At 36.1% G+C, this 18,644-nt stretch overlaps 1 protein-coding gene across 1 annotated transcript in view; it reads right to left on the bottom strand.

Moving 5' to 3' along the window:
* The window catches only part of Appl (amyloid-beta-like protein), a 45,605-nt gene that overhangs the window by 4,237 nt on the left and 22,724 nt on the right, over positions 1–18,644 (bottom strand). The window contains exons 2-4 of the mRNA XM_069052030.1: positions 15,659–15,859; positions 10,746–10,893; positions 3,902–4,123 (exon numbers count right to left, since the gene is read on the bottom strand). Of these exons, the coding sequence (XP_068908131.1) occupies positions 3,902–4,123; positions 10,746–10,893; positions 15,659–15,859 (571 nt within the window). The remainder of the gene's footprint in view (positions 1–3,901; positions 4,124–10,745; positions 10,894–15,658; positions 15,860–18,644) is intronic.

An 18,644-nucleotide genomic window follows, 5' to 3' on the forward strand; every position in this document is an offset into this window, starting at 1 on the left:
CAAATGAGAACCTAAACTAACCTAAAAAATCCACACTCAAATCATTTTTTAGACAAATTCAATTACAGTAATTAGTAATTACACTCACATGCTAGAATACACAGTTTTTATTACAGTTATGTTAAAATGAGAGTTTTTGCTTAATAATTTGTAAAATTTGGTTGATTAGTGCGCAAGATGGGCAATGATTGACGATGAAAAATGTTAACCAATACCTTTTTTTGCCGATCCAGACCCGAAACAAAGTGTTTACGGATGCTTGAGAATTGTAAAAAACAGTAATTCCGCAGGAAGACACAAAAATGATTTTTCAAAGGTCATCCATAAAGATAAAGTGATATTTCAAGACATTCAAATAAACAGAAGGATTTTATTAATTATGAAACAGAACTTGGTCTTAAGTCTCTGCAGCTGAGCATAGTTGAAGTCTCTGGTGCGTCACAATTCCGTCCATACTGACAACATAATCCCCTTTGGGTGGAGACTGTGATGACGGTGAATCCTTTTGGTTGGTCCATTGTCTCTGGGTCTTGTAAAAGAATCATTTTTTACTCCCTATTACAATCTCTTTCCGAATGGTCTCATTTTCTAAGCGATACAAAAGAGATGCAGAGAACTTCTTGTTGAAGATTTGTTTCTGTCAATTCAAAAGGTACTATTGACCCAGTTTGGTTACGTTTTGAGGGGGTCGATACAGTCTCTCAACAATCAACGACTGTGATAAGATTTTGCTTCACCCTGGTGTTCAGGATGTCATCACCGAGCTCTCAGATCGTCCAGGTCTAGCCTCATCTAAGCTGTAATTTTCAAATCGAATAGTCGTTGGCACAGGTTTTATGATTTCGCCTTGCACGGTTGCTTCCTCATTGCAGCTTTTTTGTTGCAACTCTCGGAGCAAAACATTCAGAATACGTTGTTTTGATTTATGAGTTGACCCAATATCCAAACGGATTGAAGCTCGTATTTGTTAAAAACGTTTACTGTTAAAAAAAACGAAGTAAAACTGCATCGCAGCGGTTTTAAATCATAAATCGCTCTTGTGGTAGTCCGTTTTAACAACGCACCAAATTGCAGCGTGTCAGTTTTAATGTATTACAGCCCTTAAACTTTCAAATTGCGTCCGCTCCTCTCGAAAAACTCGCCTCGCATTCGTTCTAAATAGAGTTATTAATTCCATCTCAACACAGTTCGCTTCGAAACGAATTTTTTTTTTCGTTGTATCTTTATTGGAGTGAAACACTTCGTGTTCGATCGATTTCACCGCAATTCTAAATTTTTAAATACGGACCAGGATTACGTTTGCGCTCTCATTGAACTGTAAATTGGGTTCAATTCACGAACGAACGCATTTGTGTCATAAACATACGTCATCATCAAAGTTTGCTTTAGCCGTGTAGATTCGAGTCGAATCTTTGAATGGTCGATTATCTACATTCAAAGCATGTAACAGTTCATTAGTTTAAGGTCGGGCTCGGGGTGTAGCGCGAGCTGTTTAAGTGCAGGGACGTATTTGTTCCAGAAGAGGGTTGCGGGGTTCGCTTTCCTCTGATATCAGTGACGTTCTGACATGGATAGATGAGCTTCATTTGGTTTAGAATCAACGCGAAATTGAACATTATCTCGCTTAATTGGTCATAACACCGATTTGTTTTTTGGTAATTTCCCCCCAGGATTTAGCTTCCAAGGGTAATTTCCCAGCGAACACAGATTAAAAACGATTCAATCACACTCTCTAAACAAACTGTAAACCGTTCCTTCTCCCTATTAACGGTAAGATCTGATCAAGAAATTCAAATGAGCTTATTACCTCTTCCTCCTACCAGTACAAAAGATTTTGTATCTACCATTTTCAAAAATCGTGACATATGAAGCAGTAGTTTAAGTTAAAAGTATACCTACATTGTAAATTAAAAAAAAACTCCGGGACTGTAAAATTTAAATTGTGAATAAAATGTTTGTTTTAACTGCACTTGGTTATAAATTGTTCTCCCCAAAGTAAATTGAGATTATGTTTTATTATTTATTTTAAACAGTTGTAAAGCAAAATGCAGCAAGAAATAGAACTGTTTCAGTACAAATTTGTGATTACTCCCGTTTCGAAAATTGTTGATTTTCCATGTTTACAAAATATGTACATACATATAAATAAATAATATCTTATAAAACAAAGAGTTTTTTGTTTTATTTATTTAGTAAAAACAGATGGTAGGTGTGATAGTTTAAACGCTTCCCTCCATTTGAAATGACTCGACAGTGCAAACAATTCTTGCATATTTGTAAAGTGTAGGTACCAGGTGAATGAGGTCCATTAAAAAGTGGTTGCACAGTAGGTACATAAAACTATACGCCTGAGCAACAAATCACTCGCAGATTTACCTTGTAAGGGAACAACAGAAGCCTCTTACATTGGTTGTGTACGTCGATGAATTATTACATGGTAGTACACAAACAACTTTATTAAAGAGGTGTTTCATTTCCAGCCGGAAGCTATTTGTCAAACACGTAAGTTATTAAGGCTTGTGGCCAAATTATATCGAAATTTCATTAAAACTGTTGATGAAGTTGATTACCGCATTAAATTTGAATCGTGAATGCGAACGAGAACCAATGATTTGTCGTAACGCATTTCTCTAGTCTGCATCGGATATGCAATGGGGATGCGTTCGCAAACAAGCAACGTATGAAACCTCCATTGCAATATCCGACCGTCTGCTGCAGATTTATAGCTGAAATTTAGCTTCGACCAGTAATGGAGCCACGTATTGGCTACCGCACTGAACTAGCACTTCTTACACTTCCGGTGGATTGAATTTCAAAATGATACTCGCCAGTGGAACTATCAACAACTTAACACCTTGATTGGGACCAGGGAATGCTCGAGGCGCGAGAACGTCCCCATTGCAAATGACAATTCACAAAAAGCATAATAAAAAAAATATATTCATTTGTACAAGAAATCCTGTAAAAATTATGGCCACTGCTGCACATTTACGAGCTTGCAACATGTTTAAGAATGAATTTTTCATGTGATAAATAAAGTTGTAGTTGTAAGGTGGAGGTAAAAGGGAAAAGTTTTTTAAAAGTAATAAATTTTAGTTGACTGTTTGGCCGTTGGCGCTGTGTGGAGTCCCTATTGTTAAGACAACAAAACCTTTCACAATCAACTCTGATTTGCAAATATTTACCGGAACACATTGCAGGTTTTGCAAAATAGAATTTTTAAATTGTAGAATATGATTTACATGGAGACTCGTTTTTAGGGTGGTACAGAAATAATGTCTAATCTGGAAATTGTCATGATAACCTTAAATGCAAATATGTAGTTCCGTTGAGATATCTATGTAGCTATTTATATGGGATCAAGGTACCTATCTAGTATAATTGATTAGCATTTTAATTAAGCTCCGTGGGGACAAAGCTTTTGGATCATTACAACCGCACAATGGAAACTAAAACAAATTGGAATCGCTTATTTTAGCAGGAATGGTTTGACCCAAAAAGATATATGTGTGGAGAATAAATAGTCTTTATCTCGCGACGAATGACTCTCCCTTAATGGCTTATAACGAAAAGCAGATGTAACGATTACATTTCGTAATTATATTTGCCTTTATAGTTATAATGAAGACTTTAACCGCGTTTCATGGTTATTAGTTTTCAAACAAAGTTTACCGCTTTCGTGATGTAGGTAATGAGACACCCGTAACACCGGTAATGGTAACCGAAAGAAATTTTATACACATTTATACGAACACAATAAAAATATTAAAAGCGACAGATAGATCGAGTGTGGGTTGGCGTGCATGGAAAATGAACCGGGTCTTCTCCATTTTAACGACGGAAAGTTATTCGCACGGAAGGAAACAAAGCGATATGTGTGCAGTTACGTATAAAAACTTGCCTTTGAAGTGTTTGGGACAGCATACAAATTCCACACCACTAAACAAAGAAATGCCACAGGGAAGAAGCATGGCAAAGGATCGTAGCTGGAGTCCTCGTTCTTGGCAAGCATTGCCTGCAGTGGCGTTCCAGCGACCGAACGTCCAACAATTGCTCTGATTGTGGATGTGATCGAATAAACAGTTCTCCGGCACCAAAAGAGCGTCGGATTGGAAGGGTCCCTCTGCAATCATCAAATAAATCAAAATTAAAAATCTCGTTTTTTCAAATTAGCATCGGCGCAGTTTACGACCTCAATCACGTTCACCTAACAAAATTCAATTTGAAATGGTGCCCCCAAATTTCCGATAGTCACTAAATGTAACGAATCACACGCCCATTCAAAGCTATGAGCTGTGAATTTATCAGGTAATGAGCTATTGCGGAATTGATGACCATTATAACCATTCTCTACGTATTAAAAACAGTCTTCAAATATTCATGACAAGTAAATTACGTCAGCAACAGACTGGAGATAAAAATGCTAAGACCTGACGCACTTTCTTTCATTAATTACTTAATTTATTTCTGAACAGGCCAATTAAACAATTTCTGTTGACTTCAAAAGAGAAGAAACTTCTAAGACTTGGATTTTTATGTTTCAAGTCGCAATTAGCGTGTTTGTTGGTTCGTCCTCTTGTCTGCACCTTATTTGCGCCACTTCTAACGATCATTTTTATAAGTTGCGATTTTTGAAACCGACCTAAAATTTATCTTTGCCAGAACAAAACAAAGTTTCTCGATTCTCCTTCATTTCGCTCCGGCACAAACTCACTCTTAGTCAGCATTACTCATTGGATTCTTTGCTTATTTTGCGATACTAATGGCTTCCTATTCTCGCTATTGTCTCTGGAATATTTATCCGTTGCCTCTGGTCTTCCGGGATGTCAATAAACCCATTTAATATAAGTAGCTTTACATTATTTGCAAAAAAATGTGTTGCTTTTTTCTCTTGCTCTTATCGAAGTGAAAATTTACTGAGCGAGTTCAGAAAATCAACTCCTTCAATCTTCATAAAAAACTTACACTACATGAATCTGTTCAAAGCGAACTGGTGTTAATATGGTGTTAAAATCCCACGATGTAAAGTCTTGCATGAGTTTCAAGTACTTACTAATCTCTCAGCTGATGTTTCACCAGATAATGTGCATAGTTTCGCTCAGAAACAACCTAATCATTTGTTTTGACTATTAGTCTGTATTTGTAATGACGAATTTATGAACGAACTCATGTTACTGGTTTCACTGAAACTCCCTAAAATGTAAGCTTTCTCATGAAACTTACAAAGTTTATACAGAGTACACGAAACGCAGACTTTCTACAAACAGTACCTTGAAGAGCGAAGGTATTCTCTTGACTGTTAAAAGTGAAATTAATTCTGAGGAAATCGATGTATGTGCACTTATGAAAAGCACCGTTCATTGACATGTTTGGAAGCAAAGTTTTCACTTTAGGTGTATTAAATTCTGCAATAATTTTTAAACACCAGTGGGACGCTCGCATTTCGTGTTTTTGTTGTTAAATTTCATGATAGATCATTAATGCACTTTCTGAAATATTTCTTGGTGTGTAATGGCAGTGGAAATTTTGTTTCTTATTGACAACTTGCTCGGAAATGTTGATGACAAATTACTTTTCGTAAATAAAATTTGAATAGAACATGAGTAAGTATTATGAACTAAGTGAGAAGGTGACAGAGAGATGATGAAAATACAACATACCTAACCAAAGTTAAGAAATATACAAGCACGTCTCACAGAAAAAGAAGCACTGTACGATAAGAAATGATAAAGTATAAACAATTATGCATACTGTCATCTTGTGGTGTAACCGAGACGCGGATTTATTACTTTTACCACAAGCTTCGTACTGTATTAAATTATTTCGCTAAATCTCGCACCCTTCAGCAAAGTAACGCTTTCAAGACCAGTGTAGAGAATTCAATTTTACACAATTCCAGCAAGCCTCTTTATTCTGTTATCGTGAATTCTCGAGATAAATTTACCGTTTTGCATTGTGCATGTGCGAATGCACATTCTAAAAAGCTCGCTTCAGTCCGTATCGTTTTTATAACTGCGTATTTTGAAACGAACTAGCGTTTGCTTTTATGTAGATCTAATAGCGTTAAACTAGGGATTTCGAAGCTTTTAAAAGCGCAGCCCCAATCGGGTAAATTACTGCCACTGCAATTTTACTGTGCTGCAAAATTCACACCGAAACAAAAATTTTCTGCAGGAAAATTTTAATAGATGTGATTTAGAATTTTAGATGAACAAAATGTTTGAAGTTGTAGAAATATTTATTATTGTGCTGGTTGGTGGTTATGCATTTTGGAGGACATTCATTCTTGGAAACTTTTTGGTATGTGGTCGTCGAAAGGTTGATAGTAGAAAAATCAAATAAAAGATTAAAAGAACAGATTCACTGGTTAACCCACTTTTAAAAATATCCTTCGTTTTTGTTCTCGGCGTTATAAATAAAAATATGGAGACAGGGATAGCGTGCAGATTACAGCGAAATTAAAAATCTCGCACAACGAAATAAGTAACGTAACCGGAACCGCGTGACTTGGAGTTTTTTTTTTTAATTATGCGAAATGAAAATTGAATAATCAAGTGAAAATGACAGCGGCGTTTCAATTTGTCTGCGAAAAATATCGGCAAGGATAATGCGGCTGAAAATTGAATCCATTTATATCCGAGAAAAAGCAATAAAAAATAGTCGCGACTGTCGACATCAAAAATTCACATTTCATATTTCCTGAAAACGAAGTCCGCATAAAGGTCAGCGGCTGGTCTCGAATAAAAATGGGTAAATAAGAACGGTTCTTGATATTGGATTTCGTGTATGTGAAATAAAGCGATACGAGAGACGCCGTCGAAGACCAAACATACCACTCGCGAACTCCTTCGTACGGGGGAAAACTGAATATTATGTGGGGCGGGAGCTTTTGTACAACGGAAAATCGAGTGTTATGTCGCGGCGGTCCTGATCTCACGATTTCAAAGCACTTTCATGACTTCCACGCTTGCTGGATGGTCTGATAGCTGGTGAATGGTAAGTGTAAAGTGCGATTTTATATGGTGGGGTTGAGACGTGAATGTATGTTGTGACGGACAACTCAACATGATATTGTAATGTCGGATTGTAGAGGAACATGGAAAAATTGTGGGTGTGATAAGGTTCGTCCCTATCCATTTCTGTTTCTTGGCTAAACCTGACACAAAAATAAACAAGCTTCGTGTATCTTTTATTCCACCTGCCTTGCCTCTCTTGTTCCAGAAAAGCATTCCAGTTCTACGCTCGGAAAAACACTTACGAGTAAAATTTACTATATTTTAACACATATTCAACACAACGGTTTAACAATTTATTAACACAGAAAAGAGAATCCTGGCAGAAAATTATTTTTTGCAACATCATTAAAAATAGCTATTTATGCAACGAGTTGCAAAATGAGCGTCTTTTTTGCACTAGACATGACAATTGGAGTAATTGGACCACGAGTGTCAACGAATGGTCCAACATGTGTGCAAAAAAATTGCCATTTTACTACGTGTTTCATACAAGATTTTTTCTAATTTAGTTACGAAAAGCACACATTCTGATTAAAATCCTGTTTAAATCTGCTATTTCAATAATTTTCCGGGATAATACTACTAATATCACTAATGTCACTTTTTTACACTAGTGATAATATGTATGTCACTTTTTTCACTAGTTATTAAATGAAGCACGCTTCACAACTAAAATGACATATCACAATGGTTGCTTTTCATAAATGAATTAGAAAAAAGTTATTTTTTAATCAGTATTACGCGTCTAAAGTGTACTTTATTTACGAAACTTATTTACGAAATAAATATCGTAATATGAAGTTAGGGAATATGATACGACCTTTTGTCTACTTATCAATTATTATTATCGTAAGGAAGGATTATTAAATGAGAAAGAATAGTACTACACAAACCCAAGTATGGAGAGATTTTTTATTTGTGTCAAGCTTCCAATCACCATTGTCAAAATGCAGACGATGTCCACGATTCAGATCAAGAAAGTATTTCTTCAGATATCGACATTGAGCAGCAAATGCGGCTGTTGTAACTTTAACACCAGCGAAATCACGACGAAAGTGCAAAAAATTAACTTAGCGTGACATTTTACCGCACTAGTACTGTAAAATATGGCGTTCCGACATTCAGACGAACGTCATAAAGATTCACATTATGTATCAATACTAGACAAAATACCTTATTTTATAGCTTGGAGAGTTTTATCTTACATTTTAGTACTTTGCAGTGCTTGTGCTTAACCTAGTTTTGCTTAACTTGCTACAGAAGTAAAGAAACAGAATTCCTGGTGGAATGGCTGGCAACCCACCATTCCTTTGACCACCTCACTTTATTTACTCATTTTATGGAAATAATGTAAATTGACTCTAAATGTGCACACGATTTTTTTACTCTTAGTTACGCCATGACAGTAGAGAATTGATGTAAAAATAAGTTTTGCAACTTGTGTATAAAGCACTTTTTTAGAAGTGGGATTAAAACACTTGGTGCGCTTATGTATGTAAACTAGTAAAGTAGTGTTTTATACACATGTTGCATAAATAACTTTTTCTACTTTGCGTTCGTACTGATGCTATTACGATACTGTTTTGCGTATCGTAATAGGAAAAGGCGTGATATAATAGTAATACTAAAAATAGTGAAATTTAATTTTTTAATTTTGACGGATACTGTGGTGTCGTAGCAGACCGCAGACGTGACCTTGGGTGGAATCCTTCAACTAAATTCCCCAGACTTTCAAATTATTTTTTTTTCATTGAAAAAGTGGCAAAGTAGAAAAAATACTGTATGACATCTCGTTTATAAGGCATTTTATCGCACTTACTCCTTTAGGGCACTCCTCGCTACGCTCGTCGTGCTCTAAAACCGTGCGTGCGATAAAATGCTGCTTATAAGACTCGTATCATAATATACTAATTCAACTATTAAACTCTTCTGATTCGTTAAAGGCGTGGTAATGACAGCTCCCATATGGTCAAAGGAACAATAGATTATATTTTTTCTTTTGTCATGGTATTATTTATGACCACAACTGCTATTCTATGCTGAACTAAAGCAAGACAATGTTGAAAATGAATAAAGAGAATTAATCTGAATATTATATGATAATATGTAATTGTAAGTGACATTAATTACTTGATAAAATTCTTGTTGGTTTATCTACTTAAAACCTTCATAATAAAGAAAATAGCTGACGAGAAAGTATCTAAAGTGGTAGATAATATGTAATGCTAAAAGCCACGTCGCAGCTTTTTACTATGCACTCATATGAGCTTCCGCTTAATGCAACTAAAACACAACAGTAGCAAGCACTTAGTGCACTGAAACTAACACTGACACTGTACTATCATTTTAGAACAAAATTGTCTTATCAAAGTGCATTATCGAAGAAAATACAACTTCAGTCTTACAGGGGGTGAATCCGAAATTTGTTAAAAAAATATACGGAAAAAGTTACACCCTCTAAACATTACGATGAAGATTTTACCCAAAGTAATTTTTGACCCTATTTCGGATCATTAAAAATAAAAAACCAGTTGAACAATTTTTGTCTGTAATGTTTAAAAAAATTCTTGAAATCTTGATGTTTCCTGCAAAACTACAGATTGAAACTAAACAAATTTCTGGGCGTTTTATGTTAGAATGGCAGTACTTTTTTTTTCATTTAACTGTCAGTGTCCGAAGACAATATAAGAAAAAGGATCTTAACTTTTACTGCAAGTTCAAGGGATCGTCCTTTTTTCTGGTAGTTAATCGGATTAAGATTCTTGCTTTTAATCGTCTTATCTTGAACTAAAGAAGACTTTCCTGGTCTATTTTGAGCAGTTAATAATTGCCAAAAATAATTAATTTAAGCAACTATAGTCTGCTGACTATCTGGCATGATGCATTTATCAGCACATTTGAAATCTGCGATTACCAATTGCAATATTGTACAATCTCATATAGGTACTCTTAAATCATTATTAGGTATCTTTCAACTGTTGAGTTATGTTGAGCTATGCGTAAATTTACACGAAGAAAATTTATAGATATTAACCCAGAGAACAAATACAGAACTATTAATTGGAAAATAATTAAGAATAATGATTCGAGTATCCTTGCAGTAAAGAACCTTACGGTTTTTCTCCTTACTCGTTTTTCAATCAGTTTTAAAATTAAAATTAGAACTTTCTTTAATTACTCAGCAGATGTTTTTCCATTAAGCAACTTCCAATACACTGTTTGCAGTTTAATGTAAACGTAAAAGTTGCTTGAAAATGTCTCTCTAACCTAGTATTTCACCATTTCCGCAGTTTGCGTTAAATACGTAAATTTTCTTTATGATAAGAAGACAGTGTAAGTTGTGTCTGCAATATGTTTTTAACGAAATTACTCTACATTTGTAGCGGTAAATGTGGGAAAGTGTAAACAGACGTTACGCAGTACCCTTTGAGAATGTGACATGGTTATGTGAATTGATTGCCCGAAAATTTAAAAGTGGTACGTTCCAGTGCAACGTACCATTAAAATCGTACATGGAAACAATAGCACTGTCCTCACATTATGTAATTCCAAAGTGACAATGGGGAGATTTCTATAACGAACGTGGTATTGGCAGGGCCTTTGTTCCTTTATGATTAAAGCCGATTCTAAGAAATTGATGGCACCAATTTAATTCTTCAGAGAAGATCAATATTGGCCAAGTCGCTAAACAAACAAGGGTATCGGTCAAATTGAACGAAAACAACTCACCTAAACATCGGAATGGTTTAACCCATCTCGCAGTTTTGCATTTGCCTCTGGCTTGAGACCCAGGTGTGGAGCCTGCCTTACACCACGATCCAATCTTCAAATAATGACTGCTCTCGACGATGTTGGTGATATCTCTTTTCGGGTACACCTGGAATGAAAACGAAGAAAAAGGGAAATGGATTAATAATAATGATGGATCGGCCGCGATAATAACAAATTGGCTTTTTGCGGGAAAGTTTCCGGTGAAAAGTCTTAATGAAATTTTTGTCAAATGTCTATGGTTTTCAAAGATATCAAATCTAATGATATTTGCCGCGAGGGGTGGATTGATTGATTATCTCGGCCATTATTGCCTCGAGTGATCGATCCTCGAACAAAACGTTTCAAGAGAACAGTCAGAACGATAACAGATGTTTATTTTTTCCTTATTTATGAGCACTTTTTCCGCAAATTATTGTGCCAATAAAAACCAGCACGTCTTGATAGTTTCCCTGCATCAGACGATCTTATACCTCGACATCACACCCGACCAGGACCCAAAATGAAAACGTTCACTAATTAAAAGGAGGTGGAAAGCACTTTTGCACAAATCATGCTTTGACTAGAAGCTCAATTGTCCCTCTCCTTATTTTAATTACGATACCGTCTCATGTTTAAAACAAGTATTTGTATTGCATCTCTTGTTTTCCCTATCATGTAATTAAATTGTCAGAGAGCTGTTTGGGTTTGCAGGAGGGTGTGGTAATCGACGTAACTTTCGTCCTGTGCACTCTCACAAAGGTGTTCACTGGAATTTGAATACGAATTGCTTACTGGTTTATTGAATAGTGAGAACGTCGACCTCATCCGAATATTGTTACACAATTCCCACTCTATCTCTCTATTGTTATTCCAAGTTCGGACAATTAAGACGCTTATTGTGGAAATGTTTAATAAATTTTAGAACCAGGCTTATGCAAGCTCGTAAGTCAATTACTTAAATACGCTATTACTTCCGATATAATCTGCATGGAAAAAGTTGATACCTCCAGCGCTAAGAGCAAAATCTTAAAGAATTCATAAATCTATTGATTTTTCCAGAATGAATACCATCAGCGGTGAACTTGAAGCAACTCGGATTATCTTAAGCTGTACATAAAAGTCAGTTTCTTTAATAGAACCAGAATATAAAATTCCTTCCAATTTTATGCAGCTAAACTCCATTCAGTGATACATTTTACGTTTTTAAATTTAGTGCCAAAACATGACGCAACAAAAAATACTGAACGCGCCATGCTGATTATTTCAAGTTGTTTAGTTTACAATTGGTAGCGCCGCAGAATTTTTCCCGCCACTTGTGGTGGATTGACAGCCATCTAACTGACCAAATTTTCGTTAGAATCTTTTTTAAATATTGTTATAAACTGTCTTGTCAATTCTTCTAAAGTCTGTTTTTTTTATAATCAATTGTCAAAGTGTTGTCAGGTTGGTAGAAAATTCGAAACAGTGAATTTTATAAATCACGTTTGAAACATTGACTTTTGAAATTCTCGCTGATTGTCACATTTGACAATTTAAATTAAACACGTGTCTAATGGCCGTTTGCACCGACGTTCCTTATTTTTAAATCAAGCTTAAAAACAATTGTTGCTACGATTTCAATAATTGTAACCAAGGTTTTAAGCTCTTCTTAATTGTAAACTACGACGGTGCAAATGGCTATCATACTCATAAACATTTGCAACATAACCCCCAATAATGATCTAGGGGAAATTTAGGGTGAAATTGAGATAGAACTGGACTAAAATTAACTGGACCAAACGGAAATGTCAATGGTTTTTAATATACAGTTTGTTCTTTTTCTGTATTTTGACGCTGACAATTGATTATAAAAAAAACGGACTATTAAGATAAATGACATGATGCTGCGCCGTTCTATTTTTTATCGCGTAGCAAAATGATGTCAAGTGTCCCGTGTCTGTCAAAAACGCAAAATCTGTCGGTGAAAAAATTATTTTCCACTTGTTCTAAACCGTTTAATTGCTACAATCTTAAATAATTGCTACAAAATCTACCAACAGTGTTTGTTACGGTTTCATTTATTAATATATCCACTAATTTTGCTTTAATGTTATTGATGATGTGTAGTGTAGTGTCAATTTGTGCCAAATATTTGTCTCCATGTTCTACAATGGTTGTTTATTTTAAAATAATTTTACTAAGCGTTATTTTATTATTTTAAAGTACTTGATGCTGTTACAAATCACGCGTTAATTTTACTTAACACTGCCATAAACAGACAATTTCGAAGCTTTAAACAGCAATTATCATCAGACAATTCCCATTATTTTTCGTTAAACACAATGTGAAAAATTACCCTTCAAGAGGGTTTCACATAATTGGAATGAGCTTTGACGCAAAATAAAACCTCCTTCAAAGGCATATTGATTACATTAGAACTTATGAAAGCATTATTATTTCATGAGCAAGTTGGCAAGACAAATTTTATTTTTAATTCGATTGATAGCTCAACATAGAAAATGTAGGTTGTGCAGAGGTCCATGTTTCATCTACCCACGTCGATTTTAATCAAATTTATAATGCACTGAACTATAATCGAATTTTCCAGGACTTTGGCGTCAATTTTTTGACGGTTGGTTTGTCATGAATGTGTGACCTTTAGACGGCTCCACCATTAGGGAAACATCATGAAAGAGAACGTTAAAAAGTTGAGAAGATGACGAGAGACCATCTGGGAACGAAAATATGAAGCAAATTTCTCCCAGGCCCCGATCAGAATCGAATTTACAACTGGAAATGAGAGTGAACCGTTTCTTTGGTAAAGTCAGCTCGATATTTTCCCCTTAATCGTGACTAATTGTCTTTTTTTTTGTATTTCATTTGGAGCGCGACATGAGCACTAATAAATTGGTTTAGTCCAAAAATTGCAGATGAAGAAAGTGCTTGAAAAGGAATCTTGCGATATTTTTCATTTCCATGTAAATTAGACCACCAATAGGGCTGGGGATCAGACGAGTTGTCAGTGCGGCCAATTATGAAAAGAGACGAAGAAGAAAAAATAATAAATGGTTTTTGATTGTGATCCCTGAAGGGTGTTATCGCCGGGGATGTGACAGTGCAGACGTTGACCGACGTCAGGTCTGAAACGAGGTGGAAAGATCAATAGGTATTTGTTGAAAGTTTCGGGTGGATATAACATGCGATGATTATTTCCTCGTCTCGGAATTGCAATTACGCCGACTGGAAACATTACCCTCTGACAAGACAACATGACAATGACAGATCTATTGAGTAAAATGCGGCGTTGTAATTACGTTTTCGAGAACCACTCCGGCATACGTAATTCCGGCACACGTCGAAATATTGCTCGCAAATTAAATTTGTCCGCCATTTATTCTCCAGATATGCACACGTACCATTTAACGCTCTCCTTAAAGAGCTCGAATGAAATTCAACAAAACAAAGACGAGCCACCTCTATTTTTAATTAACGATTCTCGTTTGCATTCGACCGAAGTTTGATTAACAGAGTTGCGTCGAGGTGATCAAGAATAATAACGGCATGTTGATTTTGTCGATCAATCAATACGCTCGCTGTTTTAACTTTATCGTCGTCCATCACGCACTCGCCCCACAAATATTTCCATTTACTCTTTTCAACAAACGCGGGCTTCCTGAAGCGGCAAAATCTGAATGGCGCTTTTCAAATATTGATTGGCCTCTTTGCGGGATATTTTACATTGCCATTGCAAATTTGATTAAAATGCGTCGTTGTACGTCATCTCTAAATTAACCGGCGGAACCGTCGTAATGAAGAGGTGACCTCGAACCTTGCACTTTTTCCACAACCCGATCCAATGACAAATTTATGTTGAACGTGTGTTCAAGATAAATGGGAAACTATGGTATGTGGTTGTGGAATTGGAGTTAGTAAACTACGCGGTGCTGAAAATTAAATTAAACGCTCCAGAACAAGCTCTTGGAACTGTCAAAGACCTAACTTGCTCTGCCTATTTCGTGTATCCTTAATTGGTTACTCAAATATATGTCGATTGCTATTACTTCAACCGAATAAAGAGCAGTTATGTCATAAACCTTCTCCTCACACCCTTTGTCTCTTCCGATAATTGTGACGGATCAAGTGTTAATGTGGCGGAAAGGGCGAAAGTCGCTTCCCCTTTGTCTATCATTTGGATCGCTGTTTTTCAAGAAAGGTCAAGCTCCAGTTTTGTTTACCAAAATCTAAACGCGGTTCCTCGCACACTGGAGATAACACTTGGTTGCGATTCCTTCATTTCTCGAATGGAATTTCAAGACAAATCAAGATTATTGAATACCCAATTTCTGCCTTGTGTTCGAAATCAACCCCCTTTTAACCGTCTTAATTGAAGCTTATTCAGGGCCCCATCAATAATTGGGCCTTCATATTAATACACTTCTTGCAAGGGGAGCAACTCCAAGATCGAATACATTCGACGTCCTGAAGATTGCAAATTTTCAACAAACATTAATTTTTAGGTTGGTGGAAGCGACAAACGCATCGGATATTAAACGCTTCCGAACAATTATTTTCTGTTTAAAAAGAGCTTACGGTGTCCCACAATCATAAAAATTTGGTCTGAGGGTTCCGTCGGCAAATCGCAATATAAACAGATGAATAAAACGCAAGCGGAATATTTGCGGAATCGTCTTGTTCCTGTTCCGAAAAAATTTCTATATGCGAGATTGCAGGAAAAAGTGCAATAACTTAGGATGAACCTTATAAGATTCGAGCAATAAAACGTCAACACGTTCCCTCCGGAATGGAGATATTCGTCCAATATGTCGCTAATTTAATGCCCACTTGTACGAGTTTTCGATTTAGCTTGGGCGAAGCCATAATAATAAAATAAAAGGAGGAAGATCGTTCCGTACCTTCTTGCAGTAGTTTAATATGTCCATCTTGTCCTTGAAACATGTCGCTTTGGAGTAGAGGTCCGACACCCATTCTCCCTGCTCCGTCATGTATTTGGGGTGGTATGCTTCCTGCCCATGTGGTCCCGCGTCACACAACATTGACACCTGAGGTTCAAAATGGGAAACGGCACCACTGTTTAAACCACTGTCTTGAAGACCCTGCAACAACAACAACAAATTCAATCAATATGTTCGAGTCAGAGTTGAAGACAAAAAAAAAGAATAGAAGGAGTTCAGTCTCTAGGTCTAGACAATTCGGATTTGAAGTGTGCTGCTCCAGTTCGTACCAAACTAAAGTAATATCATTTAAATTTCAACCCCTAATAGCTTCCGTCCTATAATTGCCAAGTTTCAACAAGCAAAGTTTGCACACCTGAATTTACTGGCCATATTTTATAATTCCAGACAAATCGGTAAGTCGAAACTAATTCCTAACAAGGCCCTAGTTTAACAACTTTATTAATAAAATCCAATTTCGTTTCCCGCAAACTTTTTAAATCTTTAAACATTAATTATGAAATTTCTTTATGGATCCTGTTCATTACCATATATTTGGAGAGACTGTTATTGATCTTGGCATCTAAATTCTTTGTGCAAGTAAAACAATCCGAAAGACTTGGACAACTCCCAAAGCTTGGAGCACTTGATTTATGAAATTCTGCAAAATTACGAAGACTTTCGTAATGCCTGCAATAGAGATCTGGACGAGATTTCAAGTGTTTGGTGTCGTCAAGAGGTGTGGATCGTAACGTTTCTGATGCAAAATGTTTAGAGCTAAATAATCTCTATTCGTCCGTTTTTAGGGGTCACTTTCCAGGCTTAATGGATCCTGACGCATGCACACCCTCTCTGTGGAGTCAAGTTAAATTACACTCCGGTTAATTAAAGTCCCTGGTCGATGTTTATACTCGCCCAGTCCACTGTGCAACTGATTTCAAATCTTTTGCCTTGTGTATTATTACCCCAGCACGACCAAAAAGTATTCGGCAATTGTTGCACCACATTTTATGAGTTAGCTTTCAGTCGCAAAATTATTCAAAAGTACAGGAAACGATCAAAATGAAGTTTTTTCATAAAAGTTTCTCTAAGCTTAGAACAATAAAAAAACCCTCTATAATTTTAATGGCAACTTTTTAAACGTCCGCGCGCACGAAGCCTTCTCAACCAAATAAATTGTGGCTGTGCGTTTTGATAACGGCATTAAATCGATAACAGTTCGCTAATGATTCGGTCGATTTCCTTTTAATGTTGCTTTTAACAGAAATACATCATAAATAATTGCTAGGAAATGTAATTTCAAAATAGCTTTTGCCTCGTCATTTCGACCGGTAATATCCCGGCGCATCCACCAAAATAATACTATTATCGCCAGAGGTTTAATTAAAACAAATATTTTGCTGCAAAACGTTGTTTCGCTTAAAACTGCTTCAGTACTTGTTGGTTACAAGCACGTATTTTTTTTACAATCAGTACAACCAGGAAATTCCAAATAGTTTCGACCACAAAGCTCTAAGAAACTGTGTTGTTGCAGCGTAAAGCTCTCAAACAGTGTGATAACTTAATTGCAAAGATTTGTGGTATTAACATAAACAAGAAGTTGGTGGGTCGGATTTCAGATACATGAGACAATCTCTCATAATAAGTTGTTAGCACGCGAGTGTCTGAAATAGATTAGAAACCTAACTGAATACTAACCTACACCGTTGTTTCCTGACATGATTATATCCCTATTGGTAACAGATCTCCACAACTCTAATACACAACATACACAGGAAACACAACCAAAGCTTCGACACGAGCTGTACTTCTATGACATCTCAGATACTTCGAAACAGTTGAAAACCGCTCAACTCTAAATCGTGATTAAGTAGGACTTTTCAGTTTAGAATTATAGAAATAGAATTAATTCTATCTACTTCCAGACTTGTCTGTCATTTTTTATGCGAAACAGTTCTCAGATACCGTTTTTTCAGGTATTTCAATTTAAAGACAACCAACAACAAATGAAATATGAAAGTTTTTTGTTCGTGTATTCAACTGTTCAGACCTTTTGTAAAAAAACCTTGGGAATACAACGTCCCTTTTTATGCGACAAATTTAATGGAAAATAAGCGTGCATGTCTCAATTTTGCGTTTTCCCTTCAAAGTTTTTCTGGCCTGGACGAATTTCTGTTCAGATAATGAAACAGTAACCGCCATCACACTAGAAATGTAACGGTTCGAGAGAAATTATTTTTGAAGTTTTTCTGCTTGTTGTTGCGCTGTGAGAGGAAAAATAATCTCGACCCAAAAATAACAAGATCAGTTTCGTAACCACGTGCACACAACAAAAACAGAAATTATTGGAATGGCCTGATTGGAATTCTCTCGCATACCACTGGGGTTATGGGGAGCAGGTTTGTGGGAAGAGTTGTACACAACAAAAATTATGAAGTAGCGCAGCCTCATTAGCACACTTCATTTGCTTATCAGTAGTTCAGCAAACCAGCGTAGTTGTTTTTCTATTTTACGATTACTGAAAACATTTCCTTTCCTTCTAAAGTCGGTACAGGTTGCAAAGAAGCAGGGGAAAAAATTATGTTGGTAACATTTCTGGTAATTTACAACATTTATAGTTGGCGACGTTGGCGCTTCTTTCTTTCATGAGATTTGAAATCCCTGTCAAATTGATATAACGTTTACAAGGAGAACATTTAATACACATAACCTAAAAGTCAGCAATTTGACAGTGCGTTTGACAGTTAAAAAAATGTAACTAGAATCCCGACGCACACCAAACAAGTAACTGTTGCAGTCGTTGCAAACATCGTTACATTAGGCAAATTTCTCAATGTCGGTTGCAAGATGCTTCTTTGCAACCTGTACCGACTTTATGTATATTATTTTATCAAGAACGATAAAATGGTGATGATCAAGAAATATAGTACGGTTTCAATGTAATTCT

Source organism: Tenebrio molitor, chromosome 6, assembly GCF_963966145.1.
Source record: "Tenebrio molitor chromosome 6, icTenMoli1.1, whole genome shotgun sequence".
Classification (NCBI taxonomy): domain Eukaryota; kingdom Metazoa; phylum Arthropoda; class Insecta; order Coleoptera; family Tenebrionidae; genus Tenebrio; species Tenebrio molitor.